Source organism: Abramis brama (assembly GCF_963993115.1).
Source record: "Abramis brama genome assembly, chromosome: 14".
NCBI lineage: Eukaryota > Metazoa > Chordata > Actinopteri > Cypriniformes > Leuciscidae > Abramis > Abramis brama.
In genome coordinates, this window is record NC_139976.1 from 33,664,459 (window position 1) to 33,683,041 (window position 18,583).

The 18,583-nt window shown below is 36.7% G+C and overlaps 2 protein-coding genes across 2 annotated transcripts; one reads left to right on the forward strand and one right to left on the reverse strand.

Moving 5' to 3' along the window:
- Positions 1-3,052: 3,052 nt before the first annotated feature.
- ghrhr2 (growth hormone releasing hormone receptor 2) lies at positions 3,053-8,757 on the reverse strand (the record flags this gene model as incomplete). The annotated part of the gene is made up of 13 exons (XM_084135744.1): positions 3,053-3,241; positions 3,326-3,367; positions 3,720-3,849; positions 4,608-4,699; positions 5,623-5,689; positions 5,790-5,850; positions 5,956-6,109; positions 6,218-6,350; positions 6,516-6,613; positions 7,234-7,343; positions 7,487-7,585; positions 8,491-8,608; positions 8,701-8,757. 13 exons carry the CDS (start codon positions 8,755-8,757, stop codon positions 3,149-3,151), a joined length of 1,254 nt encoding a protein of 417 aa, XP_083991870.1. The 3' UTR covers positions 3,053-3,148.
- A 2,122-nt stretch (positions 8,758-10,879) lies between these two features.
- Positions 10,880-16,571, forward strand: LOC311096531 (myosin light chain 3, skeletal muscle isoform). Its single transcript, XM_084135731.1, has 7 exons — positions 10,880-11,208; positions 14,756-14,783; positions 14,864-15,013; positions 15,659-15,832; positions 15,962-16,039; positions 16,131-16,172; positions 16,443-16,571. Exons 1-6 carry the CDS (start codon positions 10,942-10,944, stop codon positions 16,157-16,159), a joined length of 726 nt encoding a protein of 241 aa, XP_083991857.1. The 5' UTR covers positions 10,880-10,941; the 3' UTR covers positions 16,160-16,172; positions 16,443-16,571.
- Positions 16,572-18,583: the final 2,012 nt, after the last annotated feature.

The following is an 18,583-nucleotide window of genomic DNA, read 5'->3' on the forward strand; positions in this document are numbered from 1 at the left end:
TTAATGGGTTGTTTTTACAGTCAAACAATTTATGTATTGCCTATAGTCTAGACTAGAGAATGATTCGCCCTCCCCCACGGGGGTATTTAAAGGTTTTGGTTGTTTTATAAAGGAATAGACCTATTTAAACCGCTTGTTTAGCTTCTTTGTAAAAATGAATCAAACGAAAAGAACCCGTTAAGGAAAATTATAACACAGCTTACAAAAAGTGCACATTCATCAGTATCGCACAAATAGTCCGATAATCGAATGCGAAAGAGTTCACACACGGGTATTGTGATCAAAAAGGCGCGAAGAAAAAGTTTAATCATACCAAGAGTAATCGATTACTAAATAACTAAATTTCATTTAAATTATTATTGATTTTCAACGAATAATTGAATCAGTGTATTGTTAGCCCATTGTTATTTTTATGTTTTAAATGCTAAATTTGTCATGAGTAATAAATGGGTAGCCTATAAATAAATAATAGGCTAAATAGTTAGTTCTAACAGTTCAAACAAAAGAAATATATATATATATATATATAGGCTAAAACAGATATAGGCTAAAACACACACACACACACACACACACACACACTCTCTCTCACTTTCTCTCACGCACACACCGACTGTTTAAAGTAGATCATGCAGCTGAACAGAAATTTAATATAGTTGATCACTCCTACTGATAATGTTGCAGATGCTTCTTGGAAGGGATGAATGAAGAACTGTAGGCTAAATGTTAACAACAACTTTTTTCAGAAAACCTCTGAACCTATTCACATCACTATTTGCTCACCGTTTAATACTGAACGTCTAATGCACATTATTCACATCATGACATGTTACTGTAAATACTTACTGAAAAGGAGCTCATGTTTGAAAACTGATATTGATGACGTAATGCATCACACTGAATATTGAACATGTAGCGCCATCCTCTGGTGTCACAAAAATAAAATGTACAAAAAATGAAGCATTATTTTAAATTCTATAAATTCTATTTTAATATTAACACATGGTTAAAAATAGTAAAGTATAAACCAAACAGGATATTAAAATTTGTGAACATGCCAAAACACTTTGCCATACATTAGACAAATGTGGAAACAAATATACAGTGGCCACAAAATTGGACACAAGCCACTCTTAAATATGTATGAATGCCATTGCATCAGATAAATATATGTAACTAAGTGGCAAAATATAAACCAAGGGTCTTTTTTCACACCTAACTTTTTAAAACTAAATTGCAGCCATTTTTGCTTTTAATCAACCAAGTTTTTGCAAGTGATTTAGGTAATCAAAGTTCCCCTCCAGTTCACAGGTGTCCAATCAGAGTTAAAACAGGTGCATTTCATCACATAAGCTATGCACTAATGTTTGACAACAATAAATATGTTAATAAATATATACGGGCCATTCTACATAATTGGTTCAAAGTCAGAGTTGGAAACATCTTGAATTTATTTATTTGTCCCCAAAATTGTTTTGTTTGTATGCAAATTGTATAATATCCAAGGTACTCATTTAATTGTGCAGTTAATTCTCATATTGCATTTTTTAGAATGTTTTGTAATATTTTTCCTCTCCCCAAATTTGTCACTACCTAAACACAATAATACATAATTTAATGAGAAGGCTTATAAAGGCAATACCAATGGCCTTTTAATAATTTTAAAACTATTTCAAGTGTAATTTATGAGATTTGTTGTATTTTGAATCCAATCTTTCTTTGTAAAAGGCATAAAGTTTATCATACTGATTTCAAAGTTAAGGATTCATTAGTTTGAATATAGATTGAACCAAACAATATAATAACATAGTTGATCATTCAATATACTTATTTTTGACAAAACATTTCGGTCATGACTGCACATTTTCAGTAGCGGCCACATCACATTACATAATTTTAACTTACTAAAACATACTAAAATACTAATGATTTGCATAACTGTAATAAAATGTAGTTTATTTCTCCCAAATAAAGGATTATGTGTTCCCTTTTGTCACTACCAAAACAAAGATGGCATGTTTCGGTAATTACTGTTTTGGCAGTGACAATTGTAGATTCTTTTGAGCCCATCTCAAAGATGCTAATTAGTACATGGTTACCTAGCACAGTTTTGAACAGTTGTACACACTTAAAAACAAATTTTTATGGACTAACACCCAAAAAAAGTTTGCTTAATTGGAGAAAAAGGGTGTTTAGTAGTGACGTTCCTTAAAGATTTTCAGACTTTTGAACACATTAATCTCAAAATGATGGGACCTATCTACTCACCATGAAGCTATGAGAAAATCTAAAAGTTATTTTTTTTAAAACAATGGAAAAAAATTGCAAAAATTATTTTAATATCATTTTCACAAGTTGAAATTTAGGGGTTAGGGATTCTTGACAGCCATCTCCCAATTGAAAATACCCAATAAAAAATGATTTTATATACATTAAGCTTACTGATATTTTAAATATCATTGTGCGATTATAGAAGGATCTTAGTAAACATCTAAGATTTGAATACTTAAATGCTTTTTAAATGTGTTTTTTGGTTGTGGGACAGCAGTTTGCACCAATTCTGTAGAATGGCCCATGTACCAAATAAACAATAAATATACACTATATGGACAAAAGCATTGGGACACACACACACCTCTTGATTATAGAATTCAGGTGTTTCAATCAGACCCATTAGAAAAGGTGTATAAAAGCAAGCACCAGGCATGCAGTCTGCATTTACAAATATTTGTGAAAAAATGGGTCGTTCTGAAGAGCTCAGTAAATTCAAGCGTGGTACTGTGATGGGATCTTCAACAAGTCAGATTTTATCCCTGCTAGATATTCCACGGTCATCTGTAAGTGGTATTGTTGGAAAGTAGAAGTGTTTAAGAACAGCAGCAACTCAGCCATGAAGTGGAAGACCACATAAAGTCACTCCATATGAATGTATTTAGAATGTGATAATGTCATTACAGTCCCTGTTGGTGTAATGGTTAGGTCTCCCAATACTTTTGTCCATATAGTGTATATAAATTAACTTTTACATGACCGAAAAAACAACAACCATATGTGATGTGTGAAAACATTTACGTAGTTATGACAGTGGAATAACAACATAACATGACAGAGCAAGCTGAAGTGCATTTGTTATAAAATGTCCTCAAGTTTATGCAGTAAATTCTTGCGTTGCCATTTGGAGAGTGTTGTTGTCAGTTCGAGACTTGTATTTCTCAATCTCTTTTCTTATTTCATTCTGGACCTATGAAATCCAGTAGTTTATTACAAGAGGTCAGAAAATATTTCTTTATATCTTTATTTGCTATTAAAATAAATGAGATCTTACCTCAGTGTTCATGAAGCAGTATAACAATGCCACAATGAAACCCTTAAAAGAAATGGCAAAATTAGTATTATGAGTCATGACTTTTAAGAGAGGTTTTTATTTATGACAGGTTTTTTTATTGAGACTTTATGAATTTTATACTTGACTACCATGTTTCTGCATGCTGTAGCTTTTGTATTTCAAGTGTATTTACTGTAGAGGGCACAGTTTCACTTATGAACAAGCTCCATAGAAGCATCTCTTAGGCTCTTCATCACCTCTCAAATGAGAGAGATAATAACAACAAATCTTGACAGCTAATGTCTTAAAGATGGCTGTATTGTAGGCTACAATATAGTTAACATTCCTGGGCTACACTGTAGATGGCATTAAGCCATAAGTGCCTGAACAGTACCTGGAAGGAACCTAGCACAAGTTCAAAGAAGAGTCTCGCCTCTAGACCCACATGCTCAGGAAAAAGAGCAAATACGGTGTAATGCACTCCAAAAAGAGGGATGAGCAGAAGAGTTGACTTAGCCAGTCGCCTACAGAACACAGTGAACACATATTGTAGTTAAAAAAAAAAAATGAATGGTAGATAATAGAGATCAAGGCTCCTTAATATATATAATGTGACGTATCTGTATATAATGTGAGGGGCCATTTACACTACACCATTTTCAATTAAAAAGTAAACTTTTTATGCTGAAAACGCAAACCTTTGAAAACTGGTTTCAAAGTGCAAGTTTTTAAAAACTATACTGCTGTCTTCTCCATGTAATCTACAAAAACGCAATTTGTGAAAACGGTGACGTCATGCGCATGCGTATCACGTGTTCAGTCTATATGCGCATAGTGTTTCTTTACAAAGTGACATCGCCAAACTACTGGCCTGGCAGCAAAATACAGCGTTTTTAGTTGTTTTCATGGGTCTGTGTGATCGGTGATCATTTGACAATGGTGTCATCTGTACATCGTTGTCGTGTAACCGTACTCATAGGCTGAATCTGAAATCGCCCCCTAAACCCTCTTTCACTATTCCCTATGTTAGTCCACTAAAACAGTTCACTTGAAGGAGTGAGTGAAAACGAGTGAGTAAATTCGGACAGCCGTTCAGTGTACATCGGCTGTACACTAGTTATTGCAGTGCAATGTGGGATTGAATGAGTGCACTCGGTAATGTCCACTATGGTTTTGGACATCACTGCAAATGGCGGTCCCCTTAAGGGTATATGGGGCGATTATGGATTCAGCCATAGTGTGCTCTATGTGAGATCTATATTAATTACTTAATAGATCTCACCTGTAAAGCCGCCTGTCTCCTCCATTTGATTCTGGGGTTTTTGTCTTCACAACTATCATCCTGCTTATATTAACAAACACTACAAAGTTCACCTGTAAAGTTTAAAAGTACAAACATTTTTATTATTTTGATCTATTGTCAGTAAGTCTAACAAGTATGATGTTCAAATGTAATTTTTGTGGTAAGACACTGAAAAATTGTAACATCTAAATTAATTGGTCACTGAATCAGCCCAAATATGTTCATTTATACCCAAAAATGTTTTTTATAGATTAAATCAGGTAGAAATACATTTTTTGCATTGACATGAAAATGCACATTCCGAACTTAAATGGTTGTAATTCAAGAATGGGTTAAAGGTACACTATGCAACCCTCTAGCGTTTAAAGAACAAAACTGCATGAAGAACATTTTGCAGAAGAACATTGTTTTGGTTGTGCTTCGGCTCTGTGTGACTGTGTGGATGAATATGATCCTTCATAATAGATAATGCTTTACAGTGAACTCTGTCTCTTAGAGAGCTACATATGGCAATTTATCTGTTTAATAAAATACTAATCGGAGTAATAAAAACGCCATCCACGTTGCTTTCTCAACATTTTAAATCCCTCAGTCCTCGCATCTCGGAAAAGTCAATGATTTATTACAAGTTCTGTTGAGTTCTCTTTTTGCTAGCAGACCCTCTGTTCGCAATTTTTTTAACCATTTTTTGTGACTAACCTATGCCACGCCCACACCATACACGCATCAAAGTGACAGGTGTTATAGACTTACCATAGTGAATCAGGGTAAGACAAAAACACGTTTTGGAAGAAGGATTGGTGATGTATTGACTCATTTAAATTTTGTGAATTCTGAACAAAAAGTTGTTACACCTTTACTATAACAATTGCAGGTTACCACTTTTTACAGTGCACTAAACCAGAGCCACAGTTTTAGGCAAATACCTTTTCTATAGTTTTCACTGAATATTAAACTGGGATAGGAGTGTTTCATTGTTTTCTGCATAACTTACAAATACAGAAAGCAAAATGGGAATTTTGATGATCCACCAGTAGCCACTGTCCATGTCATCCCAGCACCTACCAGCACATATAAACACAGGCGTTTATGCCACACTCAAGTACATAGATAAATGTTAGCTGCAGATCCTAATGTACTCCACAATAATCTCATCCTCACCCATAATTGTCATATTTCTGCTTGAGGAATGTCCAGATGATTACTGTGACAGATGGAGTCCCTGTAAGACAGAGAATAGAATCAACGAACACTTCAGAATAAGTTATACTATAATCAGCGGTTTGTGTGTAAAATATTCTTCCTGTAATGTAAAATGTGGTTTTACCCCAGCCAATAAGAGTATACCACCAGAAGAATGTTCTCTTGCGGGCGAAGGTGAAAACTAGCAGTGTCTGGAGATAAAGTCCCTCAACGAGCAGCCAGTAGAAATTTGATAACACACAGTACTGGAAGAACGTCACCACAGCCTTGCACAAAACCTGGCAGATAAAATACAGCATTCGGTTATAGAGGATCAGATGATCTGATTTATGCTATGGCATTTATTTTGCATTGATCTTATCATTAATTTCGTCGGTGTAATGTACAGTAGAGACTGTGCAGTGATTGATTGTCTCGTCGGCGAATAACACAGCATCTTTTACAAACACAGCCAAAGCCCTCAGGATGAATGTGGAGAAGAGGTTGAGGTGGATGTAGGTCCGTGTACACAGAAGCTTTCTGTTGGATTAATGAAAATGCGACACTATTACGTGATATCAGCATTCCTTGAAGCATAAATAATATAGAAAAAAAACTTCACCAGAATTGAATTCCAGCATGCAGCAGAACAGTGAAAGAGTAAAGGCACTGAAGCAAGAAGTGAATGTTTAATGTTAGAATTACCTAAAGATGCAGAAGATGAAGACCGCAATACAGAGAGAACCAATGGACACGCCGTACCCAATGGTGTATATCAACTTCACCATGGCAAAGTACTCTCGCTTCCACAGTAAAATGGAAAATATCAAGTTTAGATGCCACTTGATTCATCTTGGAGTATCCATTTAATCTAATCTAAAGTAATAAATCAACTTTTTCTTTAAAGTTGATGTGTGTATTTTTTTTCCAATATTTAAATTCTTAGGGCAGTAGTTAAACCTATCCACATCATGATTTGCACAGTGAGCTGAACAGTTTAATTCTTAATACTGAGCTCATATTGATAACTTAATGCAAACAATGAATATTGAACATGTAGCGCCATCCTCAGGTGTCACATACAAAGCATAACAAAACAGGTTAGACACACACAAAAAAAAGTATTTGGATGACTTATCCGATAAAACATCAAACCAAGTGCCATTTCTCACACCTAACCTTAAAAAAAAAAAAAAAAAAAAAGCCAATGGGGGAAGGGGGAAGTGTTTAAAAACCATTCAAAAAACAAATAATTTTATGCTTGGTGATGCTGGTGGTGAAAAAATAAATAAAAATCACACACTTCACTTTCCACAGTATAGCAACATTGAACAGGATTCTAGAACCTATGGAGAAGTGCAATAATCCATAGCATTTAGTTAAGTTCATTTAATATCAAATACGATTTCTTCAAGGTTTTTACTCTGTCTCCAGTGTCTTCCTGCTCTGTGCTGTTGTCCTGAAAGCAGGCGCTGTAATAAGGCACACTCAGCCTACTCCAGCCCTCAGTAGTGCAGGTGCGGGTGATCAGCTCTAAAGAAGTCAATCATAAACACTTTTACATTTACTGTATGTCACAGCATTGGACTTTATGGCCACAATCATAGAAAGAGTACAATTCATGTGTTGAAGCTTTGATATGTGTTGGGTCCTAAGAGAGAGAGAGAGAACTTTACCATGGGAGTTCAGGAGAGGAGGTGGACAAGACACTGAGACTCTCTCTCCTACACTGACTGCAGGCCAGCAATTCACTCCATCCCACTCAACCAGACAACCTGAAGACATCCACAATTAAAGATGACAGAAGTCTTCCTAGTCAAATTATCAGCTACATTAAACTGATTCTCATCATCATAAGTATGTTTTCCTGTGAACTCCTGTAACTGTTAATGCTAATGACTTATTTATGTTGTCTTATAGTAATGCATCTTATAGTTCTGTAAAGAGGTTGCATAAAATAATACAATGAAAAGCAATGGACTATGGCAAGCAAGATAGCAAAGATTGCCTGTGATTAATGACTTTAATTTTTGTCTGTTCTTCATGCAAAGCTGTTGTTATATGACTTCAGAAAACATCTAGTGCACAAATTGACAGGACTGCTTTTATGGTGCTTTAACAATGCAAGATGAATTTCAATCTTTTATAAATCTCAGTATTTAAAAGGGAATTGATAAAGGAAAATGAAATAATCTGTTAGATGCTTTATCCTTAGTCAGTCCCATATTTGCAATTGATCAGAATCAGCTTTATTCGCCAAAGAATGTGTTGCGGTTTCCAGGAGCTCTGGGTATACATATATAATACAAGAGAATAAAAAGAACATTTTAAATAAGTAAAAAAAATAAAAATAAAAAATACTTAAAAAAAAGAAAGAAAATAACATACATCTAGATCGGAAAACATATGTACAGATGTTTTTCCCCCAAATTTTTTAATTTACATCTATCATTTGTATTTACATGTACTTAAATCTAAACTCTAAACCCTCAGGTTGACATAAATGCCATAAGAGTACTGAATTATGAATTAAAAACAGGTAGTAATTGGTGTGCTGAAGCTATAAGCCTGAGGATATCAATTCATGCAAATAACATGATAAAATCAAAGGATCAAAAGTGTGAGTCGACATCTTGATGAAATGTTTTGAGTATCAGTGCTTATCTGTGACTTAGCTCACCTGTATCAGTAGCATTAAAGTTTAACAAAGACTGCATAAAACCGATTTTGAGCTGACATTCAGCTTCATTCTTTTGCAGATGCAATACTATAGAACATTCAGGATGAACGGTCTTCACCTGAAAGGCATAAGTGCATGCACACTATAAGAACTTCACGGAAACATTGATCTTTTGAAATAGTTTTGATAAAAAGATAACAAATAACTTACCCCTTCACATGTACTAACTATAAGAGTCCAGATGACAAAGCCATGATTAAGGTCCATGATGTTTTTTCTATTCAAGTCACCGATGTAAATAATTCTTGGTCTATAATAACAAGGTCAGTTATGGTGAACAAGTGTAGCTCTATTGCCCGTTGTTTTTGTCAGTAGCCTACACACATATTCCAATGCTTATTCACAGTAATTCTCATCTATCTCTCCAACCTGTTTCAAGCAGCAGATGGTGAGATATACCCAGATGGTTCAGCCCACTTTTCTGGGTGTACAGGGCCCTTATCACCTCATGACATTAAAGTGTCATTGTTATTTTAAAACAAATCTAACAGTAGTACCCTAACTAAAAAAAGATTTCTTTCTATTACCTTTACAACATCTATTAGAAACTTGATTCTGAAACTATCCCTTGCACTGTCCTATGTTTGTTAATACTGTAAATAGGCTGTTTTTTGTGTGTCTACCTTGGCATTCAAGGCAGTCATCCGTCTTCTACCTGCCTGCTCTATCACACTAGGGAGCTTAAATGAGTCTTTTAGCCAGCATCATTTACTGCATGAGTGAACGTAAATCACTTCTTCTGAGTTAAAAGGATGACATTACTTTAGAGGTATGCAAATGACAATATCCCTCCAATCCGCATTGTAATTAAACATATTTTGAAAAGGGTTGATTAAAAAACCCCAATCATGATTCTAATGCAGTTTAGTGTCTCCTTTACAGGGTTAGGAATTGAACCGATTAATTTGCTTGTTATTGCGTGGACAGCAGTAAAGTTTTTTTGTATGGTGCAGATGGACCATGCCACTTTATCCATCCATTTTTAAAGCATGTCCTTCCCCTGAGGAGCTGAGGTTAGGCTGAAAGAAGACAATCATGAGCAGAAAGATACATTCATACAATATTCAGAAAGAGAGATGTTCTGAGGGATGAAAGTGAGAATTTGAGAATGACAGAATGAAAACGTACTCATATTCATTGGTGTGTGTGTAGAAACTATAGAGGCAGCGATGTGTTTACTGACAGTTATCGATTCATAAGTATCTTTGTGTTTTTTCAACTTCAGGCACTTAAATAAAACGATTTAAACTAAAAACTTTAAGACTTTATTTATGACACCCATAATCCAAAATATTTTTAAAGGGATAGTTCACCCAAAAATGAAAATTCTGTCATCATTTACTCACCCTCAAGTTGTTTCAAATCTGTATGAGTTTCTTTTTTCTGTTGAACACAAAAGAAGATATTTTGAAGAATATTTGACGGTATAGCCACTGACTTCCATAGTATTATTATTTATTTTTTTTCATACTATGGAAGTCAGTGGCTACCTTCAACTGTATTCTTCAAAATAACTATCCCTTTAAGTGAAATATTCATAATCCATTTCATCGTTTATTGTATTCAATTACATTTCTAGCAAATTTTACACAAATTACAACTACCCTCAGCTAAGATGTAATTTCATTCATGACTAACAATTTAATGCAGATGAAAATGAGGCTGTGTGGGATAGACTTACATTCTTTACAATGGCACGCTACTTAGTTTTTGTCTACTGAAAGTCCGTTGGAGCGTCTAAAAGTTCACAGGGTCAGAAATGCCTTTCATTGAAGAAAAACACATGTTTTGGAAAAGCTGAGCAGGTGTGAATGAGGTGTTAATGTTTGGGGGCACAGTTAAGCTACAACATTTGTGCCTATTAAAAGCAGCAGCACTGTACAATATCCCTACTCCTACTGCTGTCATCCTTATTGCTTTTTATGTCATGATGATGATGATATTAATTAGCAGAACACAAAATGTATCCATCTACCCATCTATAGTGCTATAGATGTAGATGGATAGATGGATATTACATTTTGTGTTCTGCTAATTAATATCACCATCATCATCATGACATAAAAAGCAACAAGGATGACAGCATAAAATAGAAAATACTCACATGAGATACAGGACGAAGAGGAACATGGATGATGGTGCTCTGAACAGGCAGCAAAAGGTATAACAATATGAAGTGGGGAGGGGATATGTATATCCTGTGAAGTTTAATGCATGCACTGGAGTCACAGCATTCTTTCCTATTTTAGAAATGTGAGTAATATTGGGGAGGTGCAGCAGATTTAGTGCTGAGTATATAACATTTAGGGCTCCAATCCGTACCATTCAACAGCAGTCAAACATTTGCATAAGACTCGATTTTGTCCATTCACTTACTGTGATTACACCACCATGGCTTCACAAAAGCAAGTGGCCAAAACAGGAGGAAAGCCAGCCCCAGCTCCAGAGGAAGAACCAGCTCCCGGAGCAGCAGAACCAGCATCAGCAGCACTGGAAACGGCTGCTTCTGCCCTAACTGCAACACCAGAGTCAGCTGCAAAAGAGTCCGAAAAAGCCAGCACTGCACCTGGGCCAGCCCCAGTCGCAGCAGCCGAAGAACCAGCCAAAGCACAAGCTTCTCTTCCAAATCCAGCTTTCAAAAATGATCCTGCTGCTGTAGTAAGTCTCTGTTTTTCGCATAATATTATTTTATGGTATTTTAGTTGCCTGATGGCCTGGATTGATGCACCCACAATAATGGTTGACGTCTACATTTAAATGCATACTTTTCTTTTAAGAATAAAGACTAAATGATTCAGATCACTTTATTGACAAGCATTTGGGTAATTAAAGTTAGTGTTAATCAAGTGAAAAGTTCAAATAAGGCACAATGACAAAAAGATTTTAAAACAAAAGTCCACCTTTTTAAAATAGGGACATATTGATATTCTGTCCAAATAAATAAATATATTTAACCAAAACTTAAATAAATATTATGCTGCAAGGGTTCGTTCAGCCAAAAATGAAAATTCTGTCATTAATTACTCACCCTCATGTTGCTCCAAACCCGTAAGACTTTCAAACCCATAAGAACACAAATGAAGATATTTTTAATGAAATCAGAGATATTTCTTTCCATCCATTGACAGTTATGCAACTACCAATTTGACGCTTTCAAAGTTCATAAAGAGATTGTAAAATGAGACATGGCCACTTTATATGGTGAACATATTTAATTATAGGCCGTTATTCCCATTTAAACTTTGGTCAGCAAACATAAACAGAAGCTCAACCGTACTTGCTTGATGTAGTCATATAGACTCATACTCGTTTTATTATTATGTATTGTTCGTTGCCATTTATTAAGTATAGATGTCTATTTTAACATCACTTAAACCTGCGTATACTGGCGGGTGACGCTAGGGGGCAGTGGTGAGCCACAGGGAGTTTCACTTTTTGATATGAAGAAGTCACACTGCCAGCCATTTCAACACTGTGAAACAAAAACCTAATTTATTTTTGTCTTTGTTGAATTTGCAGATTGTACAGCAAATGACAGAAATAAAACTTATATGTGCCACCAGAAAACAGCCTCTTCTGTGTGTGCAACATTGACACGCGAGAACAAACCTCATTGGTTCTTGCTGAAGCTCAAACGTGCTGCGTAACACGAGAATGAACCTCATTGGTTCTTGCAGAAGCTCAAACGTGCTGCGTAACACGAGAATGAACCTCATTGGTTCTTGCTGAAGCTCAAACGTGCTGCGTAATACGAGAATGAACCTCATTGGTTCTGGCTGAAGCTCAAACGTGCTGCGTAACACGAGAATGAACCTCATTGGTTCTGGCTGAAGCTCAAACGTGCTGCGTAACACGAGAATGAACCTCATTGGTTCTTGCTGAAGCTCAAACGTGCTGCGTAACACGAGAATGAACCTCACTGGTTCTTGTAGAAGCTCAAACGTGCTGCGTAACACGAGAATAAACCTCATTGGTTCTTGCTGAAGCTCAAACGTGCTGCGTAACACGAGAATAAACCTCATTGGTTCTTGCTGAAGCTCAAACGTGCTGCGTAACACGAGAATGAACCTCATTGGTTCTTGCAGAAGCTCAAACCTGCTGCGTAACACGAGAATGAACCTCATTGGTTCTGGCTGAAGCTCAAACGTGCTGCGTAACACGAGAATGAACCTCATTGGTTCTGGCTGAAGCTCAAACGTGCTGCGTAACACGAGAATGAACCTCATTGGTTCTGGCTGAAGCTCAAACGTGCTGCGTAACACGAGAATAAACCTCATTGGTTCTTGCTGAAGCTCAAACGTGCTGCGTAACACGAGAATGAACCTCATTGGTTCTTGCAGAAGCTCAAACCTGCTGCGTAACACGAGAATGAACCTCATTGGTTCTGGCTGAAGCTCAAACGTGCTGCGTAACACGAGAATGAACCTCATTGGTTCTTGCTGAAGCTCAAACGTGCTGCGTAACACGAGAATGAACCTCATTGGTTCTGGCTGAATCTCAAACGTGCTGCGTAACACGAGAATGAACCTCATTGGTTCTGGCTGAAGCTCAAACGTGCTGCGTAACACGAGAATGAACCTCACTGGTTCTTGTAGAAGCTCAAACGTGCTGCGTAACACGAGAATAAACCTCATTGGTTCTGGCTGAAGCTCAAACGTGCTGCGTAACACGAGAATGAACCTCACTGGTTCTTGTAGAAGCTCAAACGTGCTGCGTAACACGAGAATAAACCTCATTGGTTCTTGCTGAAGCTCAAACGTGCTGCGTAACACGAGAATGAACCTCACTGGTTCTTGTAGAAGCTCAAACGTGCTGCGTAACACGAGAATGAACCTCATTGGTTCTTGCTGAAGCTCAAACGTGCTGCGTAACACGAGAATGAACCTCATTGGTTCTTGCTGAAGCTCAAACGTGCAGCGTAACACGAGAATGAACCTCATTGGTTCTTGCTGAAGCTCAAACGTGCTGCGTAACACGAGAATGAACCTCATTGGTTCTTGCTGAAGCTCAAACGCTCTGCGTAACACGAGAATGAACCTCACTGGTTCTTGCTGAAGCTCAAACGTGCTGCGTAACACGAGAATGAACCTCATTGGTTCTTGCTGAAGCTCAAACGCTCTGCGTAACACGAGAATGAACCTCATTGGTTCTCGCACGTCAAGCGAACATGCTTGAGCTTCCGTTTACCATAACTGATGTGTGAGTTGATGAATGTTTATATGTGATTAAAAGCCTGAATTAAATCTATTCATCAAATAAAGTGATCGAGTCTCTTCAGAAAATTGTTAAATTCATATGGATTGGTTTTATGATCTCTTTATGAACTTTTTGAACCATCAAAGTGGTAGTTCCATAGACTGTCAGTGGAGAGACAGAAATGTCTCAGATTTCATTAAAAATATCTTCATTTGGGTTCCAAAGATGTACTTAAATCTTATGGGTTTGGAAGGACATGAGGGTGAGTAATTAATGACAGAATTAATTTTTTTGGGTGAACTAACCATTTAAGGCATGTACAGCTAGATTAATAAAAGCTGAGCACAAGAACTAACTCATGCTCACCTAAATCACAGTCTCTTCAAGTTAGTGCTGATGATCTTTAAAAAGGCGGAAAGTAAATAAATATCCAATGTTGGTCAATAAATATTAAATATGAGCCAATACATTTATAAAAACCCAGGCCAATAACTAATATGGTGCAATACACATCTCTAATTTAAAAGGTCATAAATATTAATGTGCTTAATAAATATTTAATTAATCCCAATTTGTCATTGCTGGAACATTTCTTTCGATTTTGAAAAGCAGTTGTAATTGCCTGGACATGAACTGTACAATATACTTATATACAATATATGCTTCATGGCAGGATTCCAGTAGATGTTCTTTACTTGGATCTACACACACCTGCTGCGGGGGTTGTCCCACTCTTCCTAATACACTTCCTAAGTTAGACTCCCTAGGGAGACAGATATGGATGATATGATCTCATAAACAGACTGTGAACTTTGAGGGGGAGATTATTGTTGGTGCCAGGAAAAACAATGGCAGAACAACTGCCAGAGTTTTAACTTACTGTATGACACTAATATCTGTGCATTAAAGTACATAGTAGCTCAGCAATGAAGCTATCAGCCATTACTGATGATACAAATAAATGCCTATATAAAAACCTAAAAAAGAAATCTCTTGTTCTGTGTTTCAGGGTAATCTCAGTGCTGAACAACTTGAAGGTAAGGAACAGGCTAAAAAGGTAATCTGATCAACTTAATTTTAAATGAACTAATTTTTTTGCTTTTTTGCATTTATACAGAGTTCAGAGAAGCGTTCCTGTTGTTTGCCAGGACTCCCTCAGGGGAGATGAAGATATCACTAGCTCAGTGTGGGGATGTGATGAGAGCTTTGGGCCAGAACCCAACTAATGCTGAAGTCTTGAATGTTCTAGGGAAACCAAAGCCTGAAGGTATAGACACACAATGGAAAAAATACAGCTGCATGACTTTTCAGGGCATTGTACAAGGTGCATGTCATGATCTATATAAAATTACTCAAGCTATTGCTTCCCTGCATCCCATGGGATCATTCATTAGAAAACAAAGGGAAAGACTGAACACACTTCGGCCACAGAGATTACTGAGGTGTTTTGTCACAAATGTCAAAGATTATAATTAACAGCAGACAAATTCTCTGTGACGTTTGCAAGTCATTCTCTGAATACTGAGCTCCTTGCCATAATGACTCACTAAAAGTCAAAATACCATTCCAACCGCAGAAATGTAGTATTTTACCTTAACATAAAAGAGAAAAGGGTACTATAAATATAACATTTACTTTTTGCAATTGTGCTATTGAAGCTAAAGGAATAGTTCACACTCATTGTCTTGTTGTTTCAGACCTGTGTGACTTTTTTTCTTCTTCTGTGGAACCCAAAGAATGATATTTTATTTATGTATTTATTAGTAAATAAATAAATAAATACAATGAAAGTAAATGGGGTCTAATGTTTGGATTTTTTTTAGTGAACTATCCAATTAAATATTTTTTCTCTCTGATTGTCAAATAAAATCTAAGAACCTACTAATTGCTTTATTTAAATTGTGTCGTTCAGAGATGGAATCCAAACTGATCGACTTTGAGACTTTCCTGCCTATGTTTCAACAAGTTTCAAAGTCTACTGAAAGGGGCACATTTGAAGATTTTGTAGAGGGCCTTCGGGTCTTTGACAAAGAAGGCAATGGAACAGTCATGGGGGCTGAACTCCGCCATGTGCTTGCTACTTTGGGTAGGATGTTATGGAGGAAAAATATGCCAAATTCATTTATTTGACCAACATTGACCAGTGTAGTCAAATGTTGAAAACATTGAGAACTAAAAATGTATTTTGCTCATTGGAACACCGTTTGAATTTCAGGAGAGAGGTTGTCTGAGGGTGAAGTGGATCAGTTGCTGGCAGGGCAAGAGGACACAAATGGTTGTATCAACTATGAGGGTAAGATACAGTTACTCAAGACTTCCCTCTACTGACAAAAAGAATGACTTGACGTTTCTCATTGAAATTAATCTTATGTTCTTTCTCCAAGCTTTTATAAAACATGTCATGGCTCGCTGAGTGATCGTTTCTGGTAAGTTTATGTAAATCAGGGCTTCCCAACCCTATCAACATTAACATTTCAATAAAAATTTTGATTAAATAATAAAAGCAGCTGATTTTTTTTCCAGTTTTAATTATATGCATTCAGTTCAGCCAGTTCATGACCTCATGAACCTATAGAACTTCCATCATGAACTCAGAATCACAAAGCCCTGGTTGGGAAGTCCTGATCTGAACTATAATATGCTTTGCTGGTACATTTTAGACTTTAATTTATTTTGCATCTTTTCTGTTTGCCTAGGTACCGTGGCAGCCTCACATTGATGTTTGCAGAAGTAATCTGAAGGTCATGTGTGAGAGTTGACATCAATAAAACAACATTTTTGTTAAATACTATATACAGTAACTGATTAAATTCACTCTGTTCTTCAATCACCACTTTTTCGCCGTTTTATATCAAGTGCAAATTATCAAGGAGGCAAAATGCAGGAGTCTGCTGTAAACTTTACTTTATGCCAAGAGAGAATCAACACAGCTGTCTGTGGATAAAACGTTGGCTTTGGTGGGGCTTGTGCACTGAGTTTGCTCTAATCCCCAATGTCAGGACCTTTTCTCAGGCACATATGATAAACCCATACGCTTTGTCTTTGGACTTCTCTCAAAGGACTTTTCTAAGAAAAGCCTTGTGCTGTAGCCAAGTGTTACATTCACTGTGTGGATTTACAGCATCTCACAATGAACAAATGGGCTTAGTGTCCAGTCAAGTAATTATTGGAAAGACATGAGTCAAGTACAAAGTTATTTGTGAGTGTGTGTTGTGGGAAAAATAAGAAACCTTTTCTACTATAAAAAACCTTTGTCCAATTAAAATGTTACATGCAATTTATTCATGGATCCATCAATGTCAATAAAAAACCTTTATTTTAAGGATCTAACTACCTAGCATCTGATCTAACATAGAATAAGCTGACATGTAGTTGCAAAGTTACTTATAGTCAGTAGCATGTCTGTTGAGGGGCCATCAAAATAAAGTGTTTGCCAATATTAAGTAGATAGTCTACTAATAATGACTGTTGACTGTAACTAAATTCTAGGCTCAGGGAAGGAGGAGGCAGGAACCAGTGAACGTTCTGTGAACTCATAGAAAGCAACGCATGACCGAATTTAATTCTTTTGCGCATCTTCTAGCACTTTAATGTTTATATTTACAAGACCCTAAACAAGCAAGAGTGGAAAATGATCAGCAAAAAATCATTTCATGTCACTTTTTATATCATCTAGATCAGGGATGGGCAACTTTGGTCCTGGAGAGTTTAGCTCTAACCCTGATTAAAAAACCTCACCTGCCTGTAGCTTTCTAGTAATACTGAAGACATTGATTAGCTTGTTTATGTGTGTTTGATTAGGACTGGAGCTAAACTCTGCAGGACAGCATGGCCCTCCAGGACTGAAGTTGCTCTGATCTAGAATTAAATAATAACAAAAATCGGTGTTGCCTACACCGTGTTATCCTCTTTTTAAAATTTGCACCCTGTTGACTTCAATGGGGCAAGTTTTAAACCTGTTTTTAGCCTCTTAACATCCTTGATGTGTCATTACAAGTGCACAGCCAATGTGAGTGATTCCTTCAGAGTGAACACGGTGAATCTGACTGCAGTAGATGTGAAAGATATGAATAAAAATTAAGTTAATTCGGCCAGCGCTCATACCTGTATTTATTTCCTGTTTTCGGTCGAAGTCCATAGTAGTCGACTGTCGAGTTCTCCACTGTTGCTTAGTTACCTATGATCACGCGCGTGAACTCGACAATCGACTACTATGGACGAAAACAGGAAGAGAACTGACAGCACTCCAAATTTACAAAAAAAATGAGCTCAATGTTAAAATTGACTGGAGTTCTCCTTTAAGCCGGGCTCAGACTACAGGGGTTTTAAATCTTAACCGATTGTGAAATCTGGTTGCTTCACAGATATTCTTCTTTCAAATCTCAAACCTGCACACACAAGATTTGAAAATCATGGTGCATCACACACTACAAGATATTCTTAAAGGGCACCTACTGTATTATGCAAAATTCACTTTTACATGGTGTTTGAACATAAATGTGTGTTGGCAGTGTGTGTACACAACCACCCTATAATGATAAAAATCCACCCAGTGCTTTTTTTAATCCCCATAAATCATAAGCACTGTCTCTGAACAACCTGTTCTCAGAATCGGGGCAATGTGACGTACTGTTGACTGACACTACAGTTTTAGCATAGACCCGCCCTGAGTGAGCTAAACACAGTCTGCCATTGTTTCCACGCCGGAGCAGCTGTAACATTAGACAATGATGATATATCTTAGGTGGGGCTGTGACATATTCAGTCAGTTTTAATAGTCTGGTAACCATAGGAGCCAAGCCATCAGGTCTTTTAGCGTTGTGGCTCTTCCTCAAGA